General features: G+C 33.0%; 2 protein-coding genes across 2 annotated transcripts in view; both read right to left on the bottom strand.

The window, feature by feature from the left end:
* Window positions 1–23,351, bottom strand: part of LRP1B (LDL receptor related protein 1B) — a 2,056,943-nt gene that overhangs the window by 1,620,116 nt on the left and 413,476 nt on the right. The gene's annotated exons all lie outside the window — the stretch shown is intronic.
* LOC127554370 (26S proteasome non-ATPase regulatory subunit 5-like) lies at window positions 16,104–21,873 on the bottom strand. Its single transcript, XM_051985815.1, is given in 3 exon segments — window positions 16,104–19,450; window positions 19,452–20,057; window positions 20,209–21,873. Coding segments are annotated over 3 exon segments (1,539 nt in total). The 5' UTR covers window positions 20,409–21,873; the 3' UTR covers window positions 16,104–18,717.

Below are 23,351 nucleotides of genomic sequence, written 5' to 3' on the forward strand. Positions count from 1 at the left end.
TTTTCTAGTAATTCATTATGTTTAAAAATGGCATTAGTCATCTTAGAGAGCAGAGAAACAGTGATCTTCAAGCAAAGGCAAATCTTTGGAAGGCTTGGAGATGTTCATAGATAGTCTCATTCATATTTTATATTGAAACATAGCAGGGTTAATTCACAAAGAACCTATGGCATTCCTTAGATGCTATATAAGTCAGGATATTAATGGAAAGTGAAATATGTCAAATTTACTAAAATTCCAGAGTCTATGCTGAGCAATATAACCTATCATTTGATTGAATGTTTGTAAATATAGTCAAAGAGACTGAGTCTCATATCACCTTAAAGTGAAATGATGAGAGAGATGCTAAATGTATAAAAACCAAGCTAAATATGTGATGTATGCACTCCCAATTTCTTGTTCTGGCTACTCATTCTTTCCTCCTTCATCTAATTAAATAAATTTACTTATTAAATATCTAAATAAACTTTCATAGTTGGTGCTGCTCCAACAATTTGTCTACTAAGGCTGGCATGGCTGGCATCTCATACAATGCAAACATCTCAGAGAGGAGGAAGCTAGTAATTCTGTAGAAGACTTATGGATATTTAACTATTTTAAACAATAAGAGGCCATTCTCTTACTCTTCACAAATACCTGCTGTGTTATATTATAAATCCATGTGCAAATCTTTCTATAACACTTAGATTTTCTTTACATAAATCAATTCATAAAATTTGTTTTCAAAATTAACTTTTTTTCAAGATAATATAGAAGAATTGGCACAGAAAACGTTACATAAAAGGAACTAGAGACACAAATGGTCCATTGGTATCACACTATGTGTCTTATCTGCAATTTGACAAGAGCTCACCTATATTCATAGTTATTTACATTTCTTATCTATAGAAAAAGCATGCCTAGAATCAAAAAGGATTGGTCAAAGTTATTTTTACAAGCTAACATATTCAAAACATTTTAAATTGACAAAGAATTGGAAACACATTGTGTGTGGAAACACAAATCATGGAATTTATATAGATCGATCATAGAATCATATTTTATTTTATGTTTTAATATAGCTTTTTTATTTTTCGAAATACATGCAATTATAATTTTCAACATTAAACTTTGCAAAATTTGTGTTCCAAATGTTTCTCCCTTGCTTCTTACTAACCTTTCCCCTAGAGAACAAGCAATTCAATGTATGTTAAACATGTGCAATTCTTCTATACATATTTCCACAATTATCATGCTACACAAGAAAAATCAGATCAAAAAAGAAAAAAAAAGGAAAAAGGAAAAGAAGCAAGAAAATTACAACAAAAAGGTGAAAATGCTATATTGTGATTCACATTCAATCTTCATAGTTCTCTTGCTAGATACAAATGTTTCTCTCCATCACACATCTATTGGACTGACCTAAATCACTTCATTGTTAAAAAGAGCCACGTCAATCAGAGCTAATCATCACATAGTCTTGTTGCTGTGCACAATGTTCTCTTGGTTCTACCCACTTCATTTCATATGAATTCAGGCTTTTTTTTTTAAATCATTCTGCTTATGGTTTCTTATAGAACAATAATAAAATCATAGATTTTAAAGCTAAAAGAGACCTTGGCAGTCATCAGTCCAAAGAAAGCCTTTATTTTCCAAATGAGAATAAAAGAAGCTTAGAAATGATAAATGACTTATCTGAAGTAAGTTTTTAGTAACAGGAGTGACGTTTGAACCTAGATCTTTCTGATTCTCAGTTCAGCATAATATTAATTTTGCTCTGGCTATACAAACTATGGTATATGAATTTAATGAGATATTGTTAAGTGACAGCAAATAATAAATATGAGAAATTCAGAGAAACAGAAAAGTTTGGATTAATGTATCCAGTATGAAATAAAGAGAGAACAAAACAATATAGATAATTATTGTGACAAAATAAATTAAAACATTACTTAAATAAATAATTAAAATAGCAACTTCAACAATGATAACAATAGTTCCAGTGAAGATATAAAGAAATATATATTCTCACCTTTCATCAGACTGGAAAATATTTTTTTTTTACATAGAAAGAATAATTCATGGGATATTATTTTTTTTTCCTTTTTTAAAAAGGAAGATTCATTCTGATGGAATAAGAGGACAACAGGGATATTTTCTGAAATATATATTATGTAAAAATAAAAGACATCAGTAATTTTTTTAGAAACTGTCTACATTATGATCTCACTTTCTTTCCAAGTCTGTCTTCCAGTTCTGTCCTATAGATCAAATCTTCTTAAACTATGGGTCACAACCCTAGATGTGGCCATTTAACTGAATGTAGATGTTATGAAAATATGTAAATGTTTTATTTGTTTACCTATTTTATATATCTATATGCCTAGGGTCCCATAAAAATTTCCAAGTGAAAAAAGTTTAAGAAGCCTTGCTATAAGTAACCAATATTCCAGGAAAATAGTTCCCTATCATTATTCATCTATTCAAATCTATACCTCTGTCAAAAGTAATTATTTCTGTCTAGCATGTTTTATGTCTTTATATCCATTCTCAGAACAAACAGGTAGTTTAGAGGATAGAATGTAGAAATTGGAGTCAGAAAGCCTTGATTTTGAATCTTGCAAGAGACACCAGTCATTTGACTCTAAAAAAGTCTCTGCTTCAGTTTCCTCATGTGTAAAATAAAAATAAAATCATTATCTACCTTACAGAGTTGTTAAGGAACAAATGAATTCATTTGGATCACTTATTTCAGAAACCATAAAGCACTACATAAATGCTAACTGCTATTGATTTCGAACTACTGAAATCCTACCTATCTGTCATTCAAGGTGTAGTTCAACTGTGATTTTTCCATACATATTCTATGGTCCTTCAAAACAGTTATGATTTATCCCTCTCTTTGAAGTCCTGAAACTCTTGGCTTGACCCAATGATCTAGTGAGTTGTATTTTCCAAAATAGTTTGTTGCCTATGTAGGCATTCAATAAATATTAACAATCGTTTGGAATGTATAAAGTCTAAACATTTTTGAAAAAAATGTAAAAAGACAAATATAAATGTTTAATTGTTCTAATTGACTTTTTTAGGTCTCATTCTCAAAATTTATTTTTTTATGTTTCTTACTGCATGAAATATATGTCTACCCACTAGACATAACTATCTCGGTTTTGTTTCTTCCTCAGCAGGTCTCTCCTCAGAGCTCACATCAGAGAAAGACCAGTTTGGAGTCTTTCTGACTGCATACGTTGCAGGATATTTGAAAGAATTTTCCTGGTAGCATTGCTTTTTCTCATACAGAATGAAGAACAAATGTGAGAGCCAGTGGGGAAAGAAGCAGTCTTATCCTGAAACAAACAGAATTTGAGGTTCTACTACATTAAAAGCAATAACTTATTTCTGTGTCATATGCTTAGCTCAGTTACCTTCCTAGCTAAGCTAAATTTGTCATGAGTAAATATTAAAAGTGACTAAACTGTTCAACTTTCAAAGTGGGTTAATATTTTTTCACTTTCTGAGTTAATATCATTCTTAACCTATAGTACACTAGAATAAGTTGAAAACTGCTATAATCATTACGACTTGGACAGTGACAAAGAACACCAGATCAAGGTTAATGAGACCTGAAAGGCTACTCCTTTTGCCAAGTCATTGCTTTTGTCTTGGCAAGTCCTTCAGCCTGATGTCATCATTTTGAAGGAAGGTAAAAGTGTGATAACATAAATAAGACCTCAAATCAGAATAACTCTGCATATATAATAAAATGCCATATAACATAAATTATAATATATGTGTATACTTAAGTTTAACTCTGTCTTATTTCTTCATAATTCCAGGGATAAAGTGTTACATCTTTTCAATCTGACTATTTTCCCCCTAGAATAAGGAATTCTAAAAAAACAAATCAGCAAAAAATAATATTAATTGATATTCAATGTCTGTCCAATGACTCACTAACCTGATCTTTTGTCACCCATAATATGCAAACTAACTATTCAGTTACTTAAGAAGGAAAGAAAAGAGGGAAAGGTGAAACGTTAGGAGAAGGGAAGGGAAATAAATCAATTGGGAGATGAATAGAAATAAAGCAAAAAGGGAAATGAAAAGAAGGGAAACTTGTTTGTTTTCCTTTGAAACTCGTTGATCTCTAGAATTACTTGTACTTCTTTAGATTTTTTTCTTATACTAATGTTAATTTGTTTTGTGATAAAGTGTATTTGAAATGACTAGTAAAGCCAATGATCCATATTATAAAAGGAAGACAATTACTAAACACTCTGCAAGAAATAGAAAAAAGAAACTGGCAAATGCTACAGAACTGCTGCTGCAATAGACTACTGTCTAAGGTCCTGAAGAGTAGACATACTGACAAAGAAGTCGACCCAGCAGTGCCACATTTGATTAAGAGCTCTGCTCCTCTCAGGTTTCTTATCTGTCTTTTTCCTCAAAAGCTGGTAAATAACCACATATCTAGATTTGATTCTGCCAAAAAGAGAGAATATATTTCCACTGAGAGTGTGCACAATGAACTGACAAAATAAATATTTACTGAACAATTGTTTATTACATTAAATATAATACAGCTGATTTTGAAGATTTTTTTTATCCCCTCCCATTAAATTATAACATATGATATCACTGAGATCAGGAACTCTGTTTACTAAAGTACTACTCAGATATAGTCTTAAAGCTTCTACTATAGTATTCTGCAAAGAGTAGGTGTTTAAACAATGGTGAAGAAAACATGGATAGAAACTCATGCTAACTTTGTAGAAGATTGAAACTCTTAATTATATTAAGAAATAAGAGAAATTGTTGTGCTACATCTATTTTCTCCTAGTTTCTTAACACATCCTTCTGCTCCTATTCCCTTAGGCTGCTGTGGATAGATGGTGAAATGGTTCTTTTTTAAAATCTCAAATATTGTATTGTTATGTTTTACAATACTGTTCTTCCATTCTAATAAAAGAAAAACAGGATTGAGTATTTTAAATTCCATGACTGATGTTAAAACTCTTACAAGACATGTACCTAAAGGTACCACATGCAAATAAAACACATCTGATTTCATTCTCTTTGGAGATCTTAGTATTTTTTTTAAAGCTTGCCAATTTAATTAATGTCTGAAGTAGTCAATTTTAGACAACTGCAGTCATCCATTAGCATCCCCAGGTCTTTCTGATGACAGTTTTATGAAAGGTGAATGCTTTGTTAATTAATGAAGAAAAAGGTGCTTGTTTGTGGCTATTGTTAATCAACATATAAACAAACATTTATTATCCATCTATTGTGTGAAAAGCACTAACCTAGATATAACAACCAAAATTATATAACAAATTAAAATTTAATAAAAAGAACATTGGAATCAGAGTCATGCAGCATGACTTTAGCTTTGGTACCTCCCTCTCCTTTTTCTCTTGGTTATCTAAGCCCTTGCAATAGATTTCCATAATGCTTTCATGAATATTATTCCCACATCTATATCTACTCTAGTCTTGCCTCTTTTCCCACTGAGCACATCCTCCTTAAAGTCTAATGATATGTAAATTTAACATCCCCCAAATCTGGCCTTCTTCCCAACTTTACCATATTAACCAATGGTTCCATTATATTCTCCATTACCAAGGAGTTTAACCTGTCATATTTGACTTTTCCTTTCTCTTGTATACCTATAGCCAAAAAAATTCCAAATTATATTAATGCTGATCAAAAACTTGACATTAATTTACTTGGCCAGATTCTGCTTTTATTTCTTATCTCTTTATACATTATCCTCTACATCTATTTCTCACACACCATGATAATACCCAATTAGAGGTATGCTCTCTGACTCTGAAAACAAAGTAAAAAAGGCATACTTCTAAATTTAATATGAATCACCAGCATTTTATTAAGTTTAAATAATTAACAATATAGTAAATTTGTAGCTTTTTCTTACAAGGTGTGAGAGCTCACATTGATAAATAATAATCAGTTTTCGTACACTAGTGTGAGCTACTTTCCACATAGTCCTGTGTAGAGCATTCAATACTGACTTTGATCATTACTATGAATTTACATTTTTTCTGTTTTCAATATCGAACTTAGAGTTAATCTGTTCACTCATATAATCTTCTGCATTAGAATATCTTGCTCCTTTATCCTGTCACTATTCATCCATTATCAAATTCCAAACCTAGATACTTCCAAAAATGTCCTTCTCTTCTTAGCCTCACATCCTGCTCAGTGGAGGTAGAAAAATAATCACAGAAGCAATCCTAAATAGTACACTACAAATATAACTTATGTTACCTCAACTAGGCCTTCATCATAACAAAGTAATCAATTTACCCATTACCCCCAAAAATATTCTCTATCCTCTTTTTCACAGAAGATATTTCATATCTTCTTTTTTATGGTTTGTGCCCCTCCCCTAATTTCCATCTTTTAAAGTTATAACCTTCCCTCATGCTTTACTGAGATAAGAACATTTGCTATGAGTACATTTTCTCCCCACACACTCTCTCTCTGTCTCTCTCTGTCTCTCTCTCTCTCTCTCTTGTTCTTCTTCTCCCCATTTTCCTCCTCCTCCTCCTCCTCCTCTTTCTCCTCCTCCTTCTTCTCTCTGTGTGTCTCTCTACCTCTGTCTCTCTATTTCTCTCACTCCCCTTCTCATTATTACATAATTCCATTAACATCATTCCTCATTATCTCCATCATAATCAAATCTTTGAATAAGAAGTAGTACTTGTCACCCAGTCCCAATCTCTACATGTATGCCCTTGAGCCAATCCACTCATGTCTGCTTCAACATTTTTCTCCTCTAATATAATGCTCTTCCCTCTAATATTCCACTTATCCCTATCTACTCTTACCCTCCCTATTTATTATAAAAGTTCTCAAGAATCCCCTATCCTTAAAAACTCTTTCCCAGATACTGCCATGTCCTCATATGATCATCATATAACTTTTTTTCATTTCTCACTATTTTAGGTTGGAAAGCTGTCTATAGTCATTATTTCCATTTCTTTAACTCTCACTCATTTTTCAAATCTATTCATTCTGAACTCCCACATCAAAACTCAACTGAAACTGTTCTGTACAAGGTTACCAATGATCCCATAATTGAAAAATCTGATAGTCTTCTCTCAGTCCTCATCTTTCTTGAACTCTGATGCTTTTGACATGGTTAATAATTCTCTCCTGGTTCTCCTCCATTCTCATTTCTTCTCCATTGCTAACTAATCACCCATGCCTTCCACTCCTAATTGTTTTTAGCCTCCAAAGCTCTTTCAGTAGTCCTTGCTTTTTTCCCCTATATGATTCATCTCTTTTACTTTATCAAATTAATTAGATTTAATTATCATCTCTATACAAAAGACCAATATAGCCTAAGTATTTTTCCTTCATTCCAATACCACATTATTCTTTGCCTACTGGATGATTTAAACTGTGCATACTAGAAATGTGCAAAGTCTCAATATTTCTCAAATCAGAATTGATTATATTTTCCTCCATAACCAGTCTCCCACCAAAATTCCACTCTTGTACTATCATTATTCTATTATAATACGTTCTCAACTCACCGTTACCCTCAACTATTTAGTTTTTCCTCATTTCATACACCCAGTTAGTTGTGAAATCTTGTTACAGAAATGAAAATATCATCTCTCACATCTTATTCTTTTCACTAGTCAGACAACATCCTTATTCAATCTTTCATTATTGTTTGTCTTTGATATTGCAAAGGCTTCCTATTTGTTATTATCTTCCTCAGTCTCTACTCCAATTCACCCTCCCCAAAGGGTACAAAAGATGATTATCCTTTGTTTTGGTCTGACCGAGTTGTTTGCATACCCAACAAACTATAGTCACTTGCTATTGCCTCTATGATAAAATATAGAATCCTCTTCTTACATTATAGAGTAATTTATAATGTGCAAATTACTATCAGGATAGTTTCTTGAACATGGTAATCCACTAACTATACTGTATTTTACTACCTCATATTCATTTAAAATTTATTCAATATATATTATTTTATATACACTTGTGCATATTGTGTCTCTTGATAGAATATAACAAGTGTGAGATCAGAGATAGCTTCATTTTGTGGTTTTTGTATACCTAGTATCTAGCATAGTGTATTGCACACAATAAATGCTTGTTGATTGATGCCAAAAAATATCTATCATTTTGCCTCTTTTTTTCTCATCTTAATTCATGCCCTCATTACCACTTTGTTCCTAAATGGTCTGTGTACTTCAAATAATCCCCAAATAGAAACTATCCCTAACATACCTTGCAAAAAAATCTTGAACATACATAGGTATGACGACATCATTCCCCTGTTTAAAATTTGTAGGACTTTTGTATTTCATGTATGGGCTGGCCTTTAACCATAAATGATCTCATTCTAATTTACCTTTTCAGTATTATTTCCCCTTTCCTTCCATTCTCACTTTTAGCCAACTCTATATACCAGACAAACTGTTATTCTAGATTTTGCCTAACTGCCCTGATTTTGATAGGAAGAGAAAGAGAGACAACTATCTCAGAGAATTTGGAGATGGCATGTGCAAAAGGCACTGGCAAATGACTCATAGAGAGGAGCATAACTGAGATAGTGAGTGGATTAAAGATTATTCCACTAGAACTGGGGAGAGGGATGAATGATTTGAAGAAGACAACATTTGGGGAATATTTAAGGAAGAGTGAGAAGCAATGGTTATACATAGTAGAATGTAAGAAATATACTTTTTAAAAAACAAAATTGTCCCAAAGTGAAATAGCAGTGGTTTCTCACCACTAGATTTTTTAAAGGTAGAGACTGATTGATCCACTTATCATGACTATTTTAAAAGAAATTCTTGCTAAGTGATGTGCCAGATTAATTGACCTATTATGCCACAATTATGATTTTTAGATTCTGTGAAAGTTAAAGACAATTTCAAGGGCGAGTAAGCAAGCTTTCTTGCCTAGTGATTAGGATTTTCATTAATTAAAAAAAAAATAAAACTAAGTTTCACTTAGATTAGAAAAAGCATTATATTTGCACCTTTCTACTAAAGACCCAAAACATAGATAATTCAAAATTTTACCTTTACACTGCCTGCATAAATTTGTGCAAGGCATTTAACTTTTTCTGAGTTCTTGTTTCCTCATCTTAGGAAGGGCACTGATTAGGTGATATTTTAAAGTTTCTTGCAGCCCTAAATCAAAACCCCATCCTCCCAAAAATAAACCATGGGATATATGAAAACAATGTGTAACATACTCTGAAATTGATCACTGTAAGTTATGTACATGAAACAAGAGCATCATAGTGATTTTCCAATGAAAATCCAACATGAGAAAATTTCTATGGTGTTTTTACTAAATGTTTACTTTCCAAAGAGATTGAACCTAGGTGACCATATTTAAGGGTTTGTGCTGTAACAAGGAAGTGTCAGAGACTATCCCAAGTGAGAGACTTCCTGAAGAAAAATCAATGTAGCATAGAGGCCAAAGAAAGGAACTATAAATTGTAATAAATCTAAGTCATTTGACTTTTAGAAAAACAATCACACTATAATAATTATCAATAAAAATTGACCTTGTTCCAAAACTCTTTTATTGGCAGACTTGTTCCTATCTTCCCCATGCCATCTGACTTCATTCCTTTTAACTCAAGACACTGAATTAATTATATGAATTAAAAATACGTAAAAGCTGAACAGAATGAAATATTGCTATGTCACCATATAAAATACTTGACAGTGTGTCAATTTGAGAGATTATCATCTGTCAAACTACACCCTAAATTACATTTGTGGAACAAAAATACAATCATCATTTTACTTTTTCCCTGTCTTTTGAATACAAACTCACTTCACTTTTGTAATCTTCAGATACATTTCATCCAGACCTAAATCTGTTTTAATGAAGTTTATATAAATCATTTTCCTTGTTGAAACTATTTTTAAGTCATTTGACATGTTGCCTTTTATTTTCTAGATCATCCATTTTACAAATTTCATTTGTATGTTGTTTTTTTTTAATTTTTTATTATTTATTCTATCAATGGAGATTACATTAATGGCATTTTATTCTTTCTGTATTGCTATGTTAGATTTCCATAAAGACATTGTTAAAATAATTCCAATTTAACAGCAGAAGTAATTTTTAACAAAACGTACATTCTGTTAAATTTTAAAGGATCCAGAGAACTTTGGAATACATACTATGGGAAAGGATGCTTCATACTTGATTATCCATTCAAGGATATTTCACTATAGATAAAACATAGAAAGGATAAAAAAGGAATTATTTTTCCTTGTCCTTTATTCAACATAAATAAAGTCATTAAATATTTATTTTTCAATTTTATGACAGTATTAAATCTTACTTTATGCTATATATCGCATTCTTTCATCGATAAACTGCTCAAATGTCTTACTATGGTATCCTTATAATTTTGTACTTTTTGTTTTTTTCAAATATTTTATTTATTACGTCACATTCATGCAACTAAATAAGTATTTGATCTTATAAGATAGCACTGTGTTAAACTCTAGGGTTAAAAACACAATATTCTTTACCCTTGAGGAATTTATGCTGCAATGATTTGATTTCATGATATTTGGCTATAACCATACATTCACGGAAACACCTCTCCTAACATATAAATGTTAAGGAAAAATAATTGTCAGAGTTATTTTATAAAATATCCTAGAGAATATGATGTTCTTGGAGTATCCCAACTTCTCTTCATAGATGAGGGGTATTTTTTTGGTTGTTGATGCTCTGGCTGTCATTGTCTTTTAGTATCTGGAAACAATTTTTGTCATTGCAATTAATTTGATGTAGGAAGACTTTTATTATTGTTTTCATTTAAATTATTATATTCAGGTCTGATTATGTAGTCCTGTATCGGTTCATAAAAGTCTTCCAATTTTCTTCTGCCTTGCTTAATTTTTTTTTCATTTATCATGTCAAAAATGCAATATAATTCATGCTGTTCACATATCATAGTCCAGACATTCCTACAATGGATTTACACCCACTTTTCTCTAGTTTGTTTTTTCCCCCCTTGATCTTTGTGTTTTTATTTATTTATTATATTATAGCTTTTTATTTACAAGATATATGCATGGGTATTTTTTCAGCATTGACAATTGCAAAACTTTTTGTTCCAACCTTTCCCCTCTTTCCTTCCAACCCTTCCCCCAGATGACAGGTTGATCAATACATGTTAAATATGTTGAAATACAAGTTAAATACAATATATGTATACATGTCCAAACAATTATTTTGCTGTATAAAAAGATTCAGACTTTGAAATTGTGTACAATTAGCCTGTGAAGGAAATCCAAAATGCAGGCAGGCAAAAATATAGGGATTGGGAATTCAATGTAATGGTTCTTAGTCATCTCCCAGAGTTCTTTCACTGGACATAGCTGGTCCAGTTCATTACTGCTCCATTGGAACTGATTTGGTTCATCTCATTGCTGAAGATGGCCAAATCCATCAGAATTGATCATCATATAGTATTGTTGTTGAAGTATATAATAATCTCCTGGCCCTGCTTGTTTCACTCAGCATCAGTTCATGTAAGTTTTTCCAGGCCTTTCTGAAATCATCCTGTTGGTCATTTCTTACCAAACAATAATATTCCATAATATTCATATACAACAATTTATTCAGCCATTCTGCAATTGATGTTAATCTACTCAGTTTCCAGTTTCTGGCCATTACAAAGAGGGCTGCCACAAACATTCTTGCACATACAGATCCCTTTCCCTTCTTTATGACCTCTTTGGATATAAGCCCAGTAGTAACACTGCTGGATGAAAAAAAGTATGCACAGTTTGATAACTTTTTGAGCATAGTTCCAAATTGCTTTCCAGAATGGTTGGATGTATTTACAACTCCACCAACAATGTATTAGTGTCCCTGTTTTCCCACATCCCCTCCATCATTCCGCATTATCTTTCCCTGTCATTCTAATGAGTCTGATAAGTGTGTAGTGGTATCTCAAAGTTATATTAATTTGCATTTCTCTAATTAATAATGACTTGGAGCATCTTTTCATATGGCTAGAAATAGTTTCAATTTCTTCATCTGAGAATTGTCTATTCATATCCTTTGACCATTTATCAATTGAAGAATGGCTTGATTTCTTATCAATTAGAGTCAATTCTCTATATATTTTGGAAATGAGTCCTTTATCAGAACCTTTGATTGTAAAAATATTTTCCCAGTTTATTGTTTCCCTTCTAATCTTGTCTGCATTAGTTTTATTTGTATAAAAACTTCTCAGTTTGACATAATCAAAATTTTCTATTTTGTGATCAGTAATTATTTCTAGTTCTTCTTTGATCATAAGTTCCTTCTTCTTCCACAGGTCTGAGAGATAAACTATCCTGTGTTCCTCTAATTTATTTATAATATCATTCTTTATGTTTAGGTCATGAACCCATTTTGACCTTATCTTCTTGTACAGTGTTAAATGTAGGTCAATGCCTAGTTTCAGCCATACTAGTTTCCAATTTTCCCAGCAATTTTTGTCAAACAGTGAGTTCTTATCCCCAAAGCTGGGGTCTCTGGATTTGTCAAACACTAGATTGCTATAGGTACTGACTGTTTTTGTCCTTTGAACCTATCCTATTCCACTGCTCAATTAATCTATTCCTTAGCCAATACCAAATGGTTTTGGTAACTGCTGCTCTATAATATAATTTTAGATCTGATACAGCTAAGCCACCTTCATTTGATTTTTTTTTTCATTAATTCCCTTAAAATTCTTGACCTTTTGTTTTTCCATATGAACTTTGTTGTTATTTTTTCTAGGTCATTAAAATAGTTTTTTGGGAGTCTAATATAGTACTAAATTAATAGATTAGTTTAGGTAGTATGGTCATTTTTATTATATTTGCTCACCCTATCCAAGAGCATTTAATATTTTTCCAATTGGTTAGATCAGACTTAATTTGTGTGAAAAGTGTTTTGTAGTTTTGCTCATAAAGTTTCCGATTTTCCCTTGGCAGATAGATTCATAAGTATTTTATACTATCAGTAGTTACTTTAAATGGAATTTTACTTTGTAACTCTGACTGTTGGATTTTGTTAGTTATATATAAGAATGCTGATGATTTATGTGGGTATATTTTGTATCCTGCAACTTTGCTAAAGTTGTGGATTATTTCTAATAACTTTTTAGTAGAATATCTGGGGTTCTCTAAGTATACCATCATATCTCAGCAAAGAGTGATAATTTGGTTTCCTCATTACTTACTCTAATTCCTTTAATCTCTTTCTCAACTCTTATTTCTAAAACTAGCATTTCTAATACAATATTAAAAAGTAACGGTGATAGTGGGCAACCTTGTTTCACTCCTGATCTTATTGGGATGGTTGCAGATTATCTCCATTACATATGATGCTTATTGATGGTTTTAAATAGATGCTACTTATTATTTTAAGGAAAAGTCCATTTATTCCCATACTGTCAATAATTTTTACTAGGAATGGATGTTGAATTTTATCAAATGCTTTTTCTGCATCTATTGAGATGATCATATGCTTTTTGTTAATTTGATTATTAATATGGTTAATTATACGAATAGTTTACCTAATATTGAGCCACCCTGCATTCCTGGTATAAATCCTACTTGATCACAGTGTATTATCCTGGACATGATTTTCTGTAGTTTTTTTTTTTTTTTTTGCTAATATTTTATTTAAGATTTTTGCATCAATATTCATTAGGGAGATTGGTCTATAATTTTCTTTCTTTGTTTTCAACCTACCTGGTTTAGATATCAGTACCATGTCTGTGTCATAAAAGGAATTTGGTAGGACTTTTTCATTCCCTATTTTTTCAAATAATTTATATAGCTAATTGTTCTTTAAATGTTTGGTACAATTCACATGTAAATCCATCACATGTAAAATCAGGGGATTTTTTCTTAAGGAGTTGATTAATAGCTTGTTCTATTTCTGTTTCTGAAATGGAACTATTTAAGCAATTTACTTCCTCCTCTGTTAATCTGGGAAGCCTATCCCTTAGGAGGAAGTGAATGGAGGTCCATTTCACTTAGGTTATCAAATTATTGACATAAAGTTGGGCAAAGTAACTCATTATTGCTCTAATTTCCTTTTCATTGGTGGACAGTTCTCCCTTTTCATTTTTAAGACTAACAATGTGATTTTCCTCTTTCCTTATTATAATCAGATTTGCCAACAGTTTATCTATTTTATTGGGTTTTTTCATAAAACCAACTCCTACTTTTATGTATTAATTCAGTAGGATTTTTTACTTTCAATATTATTAATTTCTCCTTTTAATTATAGAATTTCAAGTTTAGAATTTGATTGGGGGTTTTAATTTGCTCTTTTTCTAGCTTTTTAAGTTGCAAACTCAATTCATTGATCTTCTCTTTCTCTATTTTATTCAAGTAAGCCTCTAAAGATATAAAATTTCCCCTTATTATCACTTTGGCTGTATCCCACAAATTTTGGTATGATGTGTCATCATTGTCATTATCTTGAAAATAATTATTAATTGTGTCTATAATTTGCTGTTTCACCCAATCATTTTTTTAAGATAAGATTATTTAGTTTCCAATTACTTTTTGGTCTATTTACCCCTAACATTTCGTTGAATGTAGTTTGTATTGCATCATGATCTGAAAAGAAAACATTTATTATTTCTGCCTTCCTGCATTTAATTGTGAGGTATTTATATCCTAATATATGGTCAATTTTTGCATAAATTATATGAATTGCTGAAAAGAAAGTATACTCCTTTCTGTCACCATTCAGTTTTCTCCAAAGATCTAGCATACCTAATGTTTCTAATATTCTATTTACCTCTTTAATTTCTTTCTTATTTGTTTTGTGTTTTGATATATCTAATTCTGAGAGTGCAAGGTTGAGATCTCCCACTATTATAATTTTGCTGTCTATTTCTTCTTGCAACTTTCTTAACTTCTTCTTTAGGAAGTTAGATGTTATACCATTTGGTGTGTATGTTTAGTATTGATATTGCTTCATTGTCTTTAGCAAGATATAGTTTCCTTCCTTATCTCTCAATTAAATCAATTTTTGTTTTTGTTTTTTGCTTTTGCTGAGATATGGATGGCTACCCCTGCTTTTTTGACTTCACCTGAATCATAATAGATTCTGCTTCAGCCTTTTACCTTTACTCTGTATGTATCTCCCTGCTTTAAATGTGTTTCTTGTAAACAATATATTGTAGAATTCTGACTTTTGATCCAGTTTGCTATCTGCCTCCACTTTATGGGGGAGTTCATCCCATTCACGTTTATGGTTAAAATTACTAATTCTGTATTTCCTGCCATCTTATTATCCCTAGATTATGCTTTTCTTTTTCTTGCCCCCTCTTACCCTCTTTCCCAGTATTAAACTTATGGGCCCCATTTGTGTCACACAGCTCTCCCTCTTTAAGATCCCTCCCTCCTCCCTTGGAATCTCTTCCCCTTTCTTGTACCCTTCCCTTATTACTCTTTTCCTTTTCCCTTTTCCTCTCCCATTTTTTAATGAGGTGAGAAAAGCTTCTCTGTAAAACAAATATGTCCATTATTTTCTCTTTGAGCCAACTCTGATGAGAGTAAAATTCATACAATGTTCCTCCCCCTTTCTAAGTTCCCTCAGATATGATAGGTTTCCTTTGCCTCTTCGTGGGATGTAGTTTCCTTCTTTTTATCCCTCCTTTTCCCTTTTTCTGATACTATCCCCTTTCCATTTCTACTTCCCTTTTTTATGTTATATCAGTAAAGTCAAATTATACATGTAGTCTTTATGTATGTCCACAACAGAAATACAGTTCTCAAGAGTTCCTTTTACCTTTTTCTGCTTCTCTTGAATCCTATGGTTGGAGATAATTTTGTTTGTTTGTTTGTTTGTTTAGATCTGGTTTCTTTCCTTAGAAACAAATGGAATTCATCTTTTTTTCATTAAATGTCCAACTTCTTCCATGGAAGAAAATGCTCAGCTTAGCTGAGTAGTTTATTCTTGGCTGCATTTCAAGTTCTTTTGTTTTTGAAATATCAGATTCTAGGCCCTTTGATCCTTTAATGTGGAGGCAGCCAGATCTTGAGTGATCCTTATTGTGGCACCTCAGTATTTGAATCATTGATCATTGGCTGCTTATAATATTTTTTCCTAGTCTGATAGTTCTGAAATTTGGATACAATATTCCTTGGAGTTTTTACTTTAGAGTCTTTTTCAGAAGGTGTTTGATGAATTCTTTCATTGCCTATTTTACCTTCTGATTCTAATACATCTGGGCAGTTCTCTTTGATAATTTCCTCTAAAATAGTATCTAGGCTCTTTTTTTCATCATAATTTTCAGGAAGTCCAATAATCCTCAGATTATCTCTCCTAGATCTATTTTCCAGGTCTGTTGTTTTTCCAAGTAGATATTTAACATTTTTTCTAATTTTTCTTTCTTTCTTTTTTTTTTTTTTTGGTTTTGCTTGGGTGATTCTTGATGTCTTAATGAATCATTCACTTCTATTTGTTCAGTTCTGATTTTTAATGAGTTATTTTCTTCATTAGCTTTTTTTACTTCTTTTTGTATATGTCCAACTGAGTTTTTTTTTTTTTTAAATGGAATTTTAATATGAGATTAAAAAGGGAACATGGGATGGATTTTGCATACACTGCTGCTTCAGCAATTTCAAAATATCATTTTAGGATCTGAATGTCTTTTAATTCAACAGACCTTGCTCTCAAATTCTTGAAACCGAATCATATTCTTCTCTATGCAACTTGCTTTCCAAATTATCACTATTACTTTACCAGAGGCAGCAAGGTGGCAAGTGGATGAATTTGGAGAGTAGTTCTTACTTTAAATCTGGTCTCAAACACTTAACAGATGTGTGACTTCTAGACTAGTCATTTAATCTCTTCTTCAGTTTCCTTATCTAATAATAATAGCACCTATCTCCCAGGATTTTTTTGAGGATCAAATATAGTCATGTTATTGGTTTAGAAGTATGTTTCTTTTCTGGTAATAACAATAATAGCTAATATTTAAATATAGTTTTAAAATTTGCAAAGCACTTTAAAAATATTATTATATTTGACCATTATGTCTGCCTCTTAGAATTCCTAACTCCCTTTAAAGCATAGCTATTCAAATGGCCTCTTTCCTATGATACCTTTCCTGAACCTTCCAAGTGTTAATGCTTCTCCTTAAGAAATTACAATGTATTATGTATTTTACATACATACAATGTATATATTTGTAAATACATGCTGTTTCCTTTAAGAAAAAGTCAGCTCTTTGAAAGCATTTTTGCTTTTGTATATTTCAATGCATAATGCACTGCTTAATATTTTATAGTTTTCTTGGATAGAACAGTCACCAAATTTATTCGGAAAAACTCATTTCAAAACATTAATGTATGAAAAAGCAAGTCATTAGTTGTACTGATGTGTTACAGAAGTAACAGAGATGGAAAGAGAACCAGCTGGGCAGTCAAGAGACCTGAGTTCTAATGACAGTGTTGCTACCAACTCATTGTATGTCCTTGGGGGCAAGTTACTTCCCTTCTCTAGGCCTCAATTTCCTCATGGATAAAACCACAAGATCCCAAAAGTTCCTTCCAGCACAAAAATCCTACAATTCCAAAACCCATCTTTACCAAACTGATGCTAAGCCCTTTGATTTAGGCCACTGCAAGGTACTAAAGAGGTGACTGGTTAATGATGATAGGGAAATATTAGTAGTTATTAGCTGTAGAAAGGTCTCTTCTAAGTTTAACATCCTGTTTGTATTAACTCAAGCCTAGTACCTATAGAGAAATACTGAGTGCCAGATCACTTCAAATTTTAACATTCAATGAATTCTAGTACTCTGTAGGAAACAGAAGGTGTAGAGTAAGAACACATCTTCAGCAGATATTGCCAGGGAGAGTTTTTTAATCAAATGCAGTAAGAGAAAGAAGGGGAAAGAGTCACAATTATAAAAACAGAATAGATGCAAATCATTAATTACTGCAAAGAGTTATCAAAACAAGATTTCAAATTGGAAGTTTTTCCCCCTGGATTTTCCTTAAGTCACAGAATGTCTTATTTTCTTAGAAAGGACAATTATAAAAACTCATCTCAAAAGCTCACCAAAGAGACCTTATTAATAATGGTTTACTTGCATTATAAAGATGAGAACACATAATTTTAGGGGTCCATATTGCTTTATGATCTAAAGAAGTTGCACATCCAATAGGGAAGAGGTAGTGGAATAAAGAACAAAAAGATATGCCAAGAATAGACAAAAATTCCTAATTTAATTTGCTTTTTTTTTTTTTTTGAATAAAGCACTATTTGTGTCAGGGAGCATTTTCTACTTAGGTATTTCTAGGTCAAAGAATTCCAGCATTTGTGGCTAATTTTTTTAAATTATATTCAGTTTTGGCAAGATCATGTGTATTTAGGAAGCAGAAAAATACTTAGTTCAAATAATGGCCAGTCCCCTGTAAGGCGAAAGATTTTCTTTTTGCAATCAAAGAGCTCCAAACCCATTCCACAATGTACTTAAAATACAACAACAACAAATGCATAGTTGTCAAGTCTATCTTAAACATACCATGATAATTTTTTTAAAAGTGCAATTATAGCTAGAAGTATTTTCTGTTTTGTTACATTAAATACAAATCCCTCCCTCCTCAAAACAAAATAAAACAAACCCAAAGGTCTTTGGAAGATGTTTTGGTCATCAAGATTGGTCCCCTAAATTCAATTTTGTGGAACTCATTCTGCTCCTTCCACAGCTGTAGTTGAAACAGACTTCACAAAGTATGGGCCTTCACTCAGGTAAGCTTTCAGTCTTAAATAATACTGGTTTCCAAAGATTTCTGCAATTGTTTTCGAGTTTGCAAGGGCTTTCACTAGTTCATATTTGGCATCTTTTGAAGCTTTATCATGTTCCACAGAACGATCCACAACATATTCCACAAAACCTGGGCTATTAAACATAAGTCTCTGAGCCCAGGGTTGGTTTGCAATGGCTGTGAACACTTTTAATGCAGCACAATGCAGCTCAGGAAAAGGTTGGGTGCTGATTCCCCTAAAATGTTCCAATGGTTCCCAAGTTAAAGACGAGAACCAGAATTCTGTCATTCTTAGGAGATCGTCAGTCTGTTGATCATGTGGTAAATGAAGAAGAGATGAAATTGCATCCAAACACCTAATTTTAAGTTCTGTTGAAGCATTCTTTGCTTGGTGTCCTATTCTCTTTAGCAGGTGTTCAAATCGACTCCCTGTTTTTTGTAAAACCTGTTTTCCTTCCACATTTGAGCCCAGGATCCCTAGGGTGTCTACTGCCACTCCTATCATGGTGGGGTCCTGACCTTCAGCCATTTCAAAGACTTTTTCTATAAAGATTGGGTATCCTTCACAGATCTGCTGAGGGCTATCCACTATTGCCAAGTTGCCAAAAAATTTGACAAATCCTGGCAAATAAAAACTGGAGAAAGGATCTGAATGCCCCAACAATGATATTAGAAATTTGATCAATTATTCCTTCTTGGGATAGGTACTGTCGTCCATGATGAGAGTATGCCAGTGATGTCACCATTTCTATACAGGTGGCTCTGACTAGCACATCATCACCAGTCAGCTCTCTAATGAGCTGGGTTACCAATCCGCTGTTGGTACAGTATTTTAAGGATTCTGGTGACACAGAGGCAATCTCCACAATCAGCTCATAGACCCTGTATCGTACAATGTCACTTGTTTGCATTACATTTTTCAAGTCATCTAGTAGGCTGCTTTCAAATAAAGACTCCAATCCTATTTGAGTTAGGGATATTCTTGATAGTGACTTGATAGCCATTTTTGCTATAGACAATTTTTCTGCACCAATGCAATAAATAATTTCCTTCAGTAATTCAGGACTATTGAGAATCTCAGTAACAGCCTCTGAATTTTCTACAATTCTTCCAACCTGGGACAGAGTGAGGATTACCACAGCATCATCAGGGTGAGATAGTCCCCTATGCAGTTCATCCCTAAGGTTTCGGGCCACGTAGACTGGTTCCATAGCTTGGAGAAATCTCTCCAGAATGGATACACACAAGGTAGTCTGCTCCCTTAGTAAGATTTTGGCAGCAGCTCAAGAGGATGAATTGCAGTTGCAGGTAGCCAGGTAATAGAAGGATTTAAGGCGATGGACTTAGAATCAGGAAACCTGTCAACTCTGGCTTTAGAGATTTGCTAGCTGTGTGACATTGAGCAAGTTACTTTATCTGTTTATCTCAGTTTCAATATCGCTGATTCGCGTTGAGTATCGAGAAAAGAGGCCCAAGTCGGAGCTCAGCTGCCTGTTCCCGAAGCGAGGTAAGAGGCACAGCCTGTAGGGCAGCCTGCAACGCCCGGAGCTCTTCCATCGGCGCCCCCAGCCTCGCCACTTCCCGCAGCAGATCTACTACCTGTGCCGCCATCTTTCCAGCCAACTGAGTTTTTAAATGAATTGTTTTGCTCTATGGATTTTTTTTTTACATTTCACTATTTTTTTTTTTTTTTAGTGAATTATTTTCTTTTTCCAGTGCACAAATCCTACCTTCTTAGGAGTTCTTTATCTTTTCCAATTCACAAACCCTACTTTCCTGGGATTTTTTTTACCTTTTCTAATTCACAAATTCTATTTTCCTGCACTACCTGGAAGTTCTTTACCTTTTCCAATTCACATTTCAGTAACTACTTACTTCTTTGTATACTTTCTTGTATAGCTTCTGTTTCCTTTCCCCATTTTTCTTCTAGCTCTCTTTTAAGATTTTTAATAGTCTCTTCTAGGAGAGATTTGTGTAATGGGAACCAGGTTACATCCTCCTTTGTGATTTTGTCTGGAAACTGTCTGTTACTAGTCTCCTCAGGGTTGAAAACCTGCTCTCTTTCTGTATAGAAGCTATCAATCGTCCTTTTGATTTTTTTATTCTTTCTTTTTTTTTAAAGCCTGTAGGGTCTGCCTTCAGGGCAAGTAGGTTACCAGCTTTCTCTGCAGAATAGGCATAGGTGTATGGACAGTAGCTGTCCTGTCAACAGGCTGCAAAGAGCAGATAGGTGTGGGAGTGCTTTGGGAAAAAGTTCCCCACCAGAAGTGATTAGGCCTAGGTAGCACAGGACTAGCTATGGAAGTACGCAATGAATAGCTCCATTGTATGGATTAGCAACCGCCCTGGGGTTAGAGCCTGAGCAGTGAAAGTGTCACTACTCCAAACCAAAGCTTGTTGTGGAACTGTGGGTATTAGCAGCTGACCAGGGAATAGCCCTGTACAGACTGGAATTGTCTCTCCCCAGGGAAGCAAAGTGGCCCTGCGGAAGTTCTATTGCCTCAGGCCAAGTCCCCCCACTGTGCAGATTAGAGGCTGGCCCAACCTGTGCTGCAGAATGCAGCTGTGCAGCTGTGCTGTGGTCTATGCTGAGTCACTTCTGGTTTTGGGTGAGTATAGGTTCTCGTGTTTTTTAGAGTATCCTCTACCTTTGGCTTTAATTTCTCCACTGGTCTGCTTCTTTTCAAGCAGAGAAGAGCAGTCAGCCTATGACAGAATAGTCTCTGTAAGTTTTCTAACCATGGAAGCCACTCCCACATGGTCTGCTCAATATGCTACCCTCTAATTCTCTATCCCTGGTCTGTTTCCACCCCTTAAGAAAAACCTTTTCTGGCAGTTTTACAGATTATCTTCTACTGGTAAATTATTGTACTTCTAATCTTTGTGAATTTTACCAGTCAAGCACTATTTTTGAGGCTGAATTTAATAATTGGTCATGAGGGTATGAGAGGAGCTTAAAAAGTCATGTGTGCTTTCTCCACCATCTTGGCTTCACTCATCTTTGTGTTTTTTTGTTTCGTTTTTGCTATCACATTCTTTAGTGAAAATGTGTGTGTGTGTGTGTGTGTGTGTGTGTGTGTGTGTGTGTGTGTATGTAAATTTAATTCTGCCTCTGATATTGTTGGGGCATTTGAATATGTGCACAGGAATATAATCTTGCCTTTTGAAAGTTATATGAGTAATGTTCAAGTATTTTCAGGTGTTAGAAAGATGGAATGGTTTCAAATAAGCCTCTAGAGACAAAATATCCAAAGTTACGTTTACTAGAATGGTGATGACCCATTAAAGAAGGACAACATTTAGTTATAAAGACAGCTTGACCAAAAAAAAAAAAAATGGAGATGTGATCTAGTTTTCCTTTTTATATAGCTGAATATTCAAAAAAAAAAAAAAACACTTTTAATGGTTTTGTTTTTGTTGTTTGTGACCTTAGAAAGCATGAATATTGTGAAAAAGAATTAAATAGCCATTTAAGGTTGGGATTTTTTTTTACAATTTTTTTTTAGCTCATTTTCCTTCTCATTAATACACCTTGGAAACACTCCAGATGTGTGTGACCCCTGGATTAGTAGTGCCCTCTGATAATTTCCAGGTTCTACTTTTTCAATCTCTTGGTTGAATTAAGGGAAGAAAAAAGCACAACTCATATAAATGCATAATTCCATGAACTCAGTGCTAATTGTCTTTTCAAAAATGTTATTTTCCACATATATTTGAATTACACATCTGTAAGAATTTAGGACACTGAAAATATTTACATCTGCTTTGGAAGATTTTTTCTTATGGAAACTATGACACTTCCCAAATGTAAGTGACAAATGAAAAAATGAATAGGGTATTGAAGAAAAAAAAAAAAAAAAATCTCAATGAATCATTTAAATTAACTCAGAAAATCCAGCCATCATATTTGATGTAAATATGTAAAAAGAAACCTTCAGATATAAATAATAAAATTAATTGAGAAAAATAGGCTGTATGATAAACTGCAAATTCAAATACTATATCCAGTTTAAAAATAATTCTTTGTAACTCAGGAAGCTTTGTTTCTCATAATAAATATAACTTTATTCATCTGACTAAGAAAAAGGATAACATACAGAATTCTCAAATATAAACTATTCTTTTTTAAGCTGCTTCTCTAGTTTCCTACCTTAAAATTCAGCTTATTATGCAAGCTCATTTAGTGTAAGTGAAGATTAGCATATATGTCTGCTTGTGTATCTGTAGTACTTTCAAAAATGTAAAGGGCAGTAGAGTTAGGGCAATAATAGGAAAGATATGAATGAGAAATAAATTTAACTGAAAAAGTAATGGAAAGAAGAATTGTGAGAATTTAACAGGAAAATATAGAACTAACAGACAATACTATGAAAAAAAAAACAATGAAAAATAGCCAAAAGCCATTTTTTTTTTCAAAAATGAGTATAGATGTATGGATTCACTGTTATAGAGAATGCCTTTGGAGGAAATTCCATCCACCAATGCATATGAGTGACTCTTCTAAAGCTTAGTTGAAGAGTTTTGTCTGGGAAACTGGAGAAGAAAAATCTCTGT

This window comes from Antechinus flavipes, chromosome 3 (assembly GCF_016432865.1).
Source record: "Antechinus flavipes isolate AdamAnt ecotype Samford, QLD, Australia chromosome 3, AdamAnt_v2, whole genome shotgun sequence".
Taxonomy (NCBI): domain Eukaryota; kingdom Metazoa; phylum Chordata; class Mammalia; order Dasyuromorphia; family Dasyuridae; genus Antechinus; species Antechinus flavipes.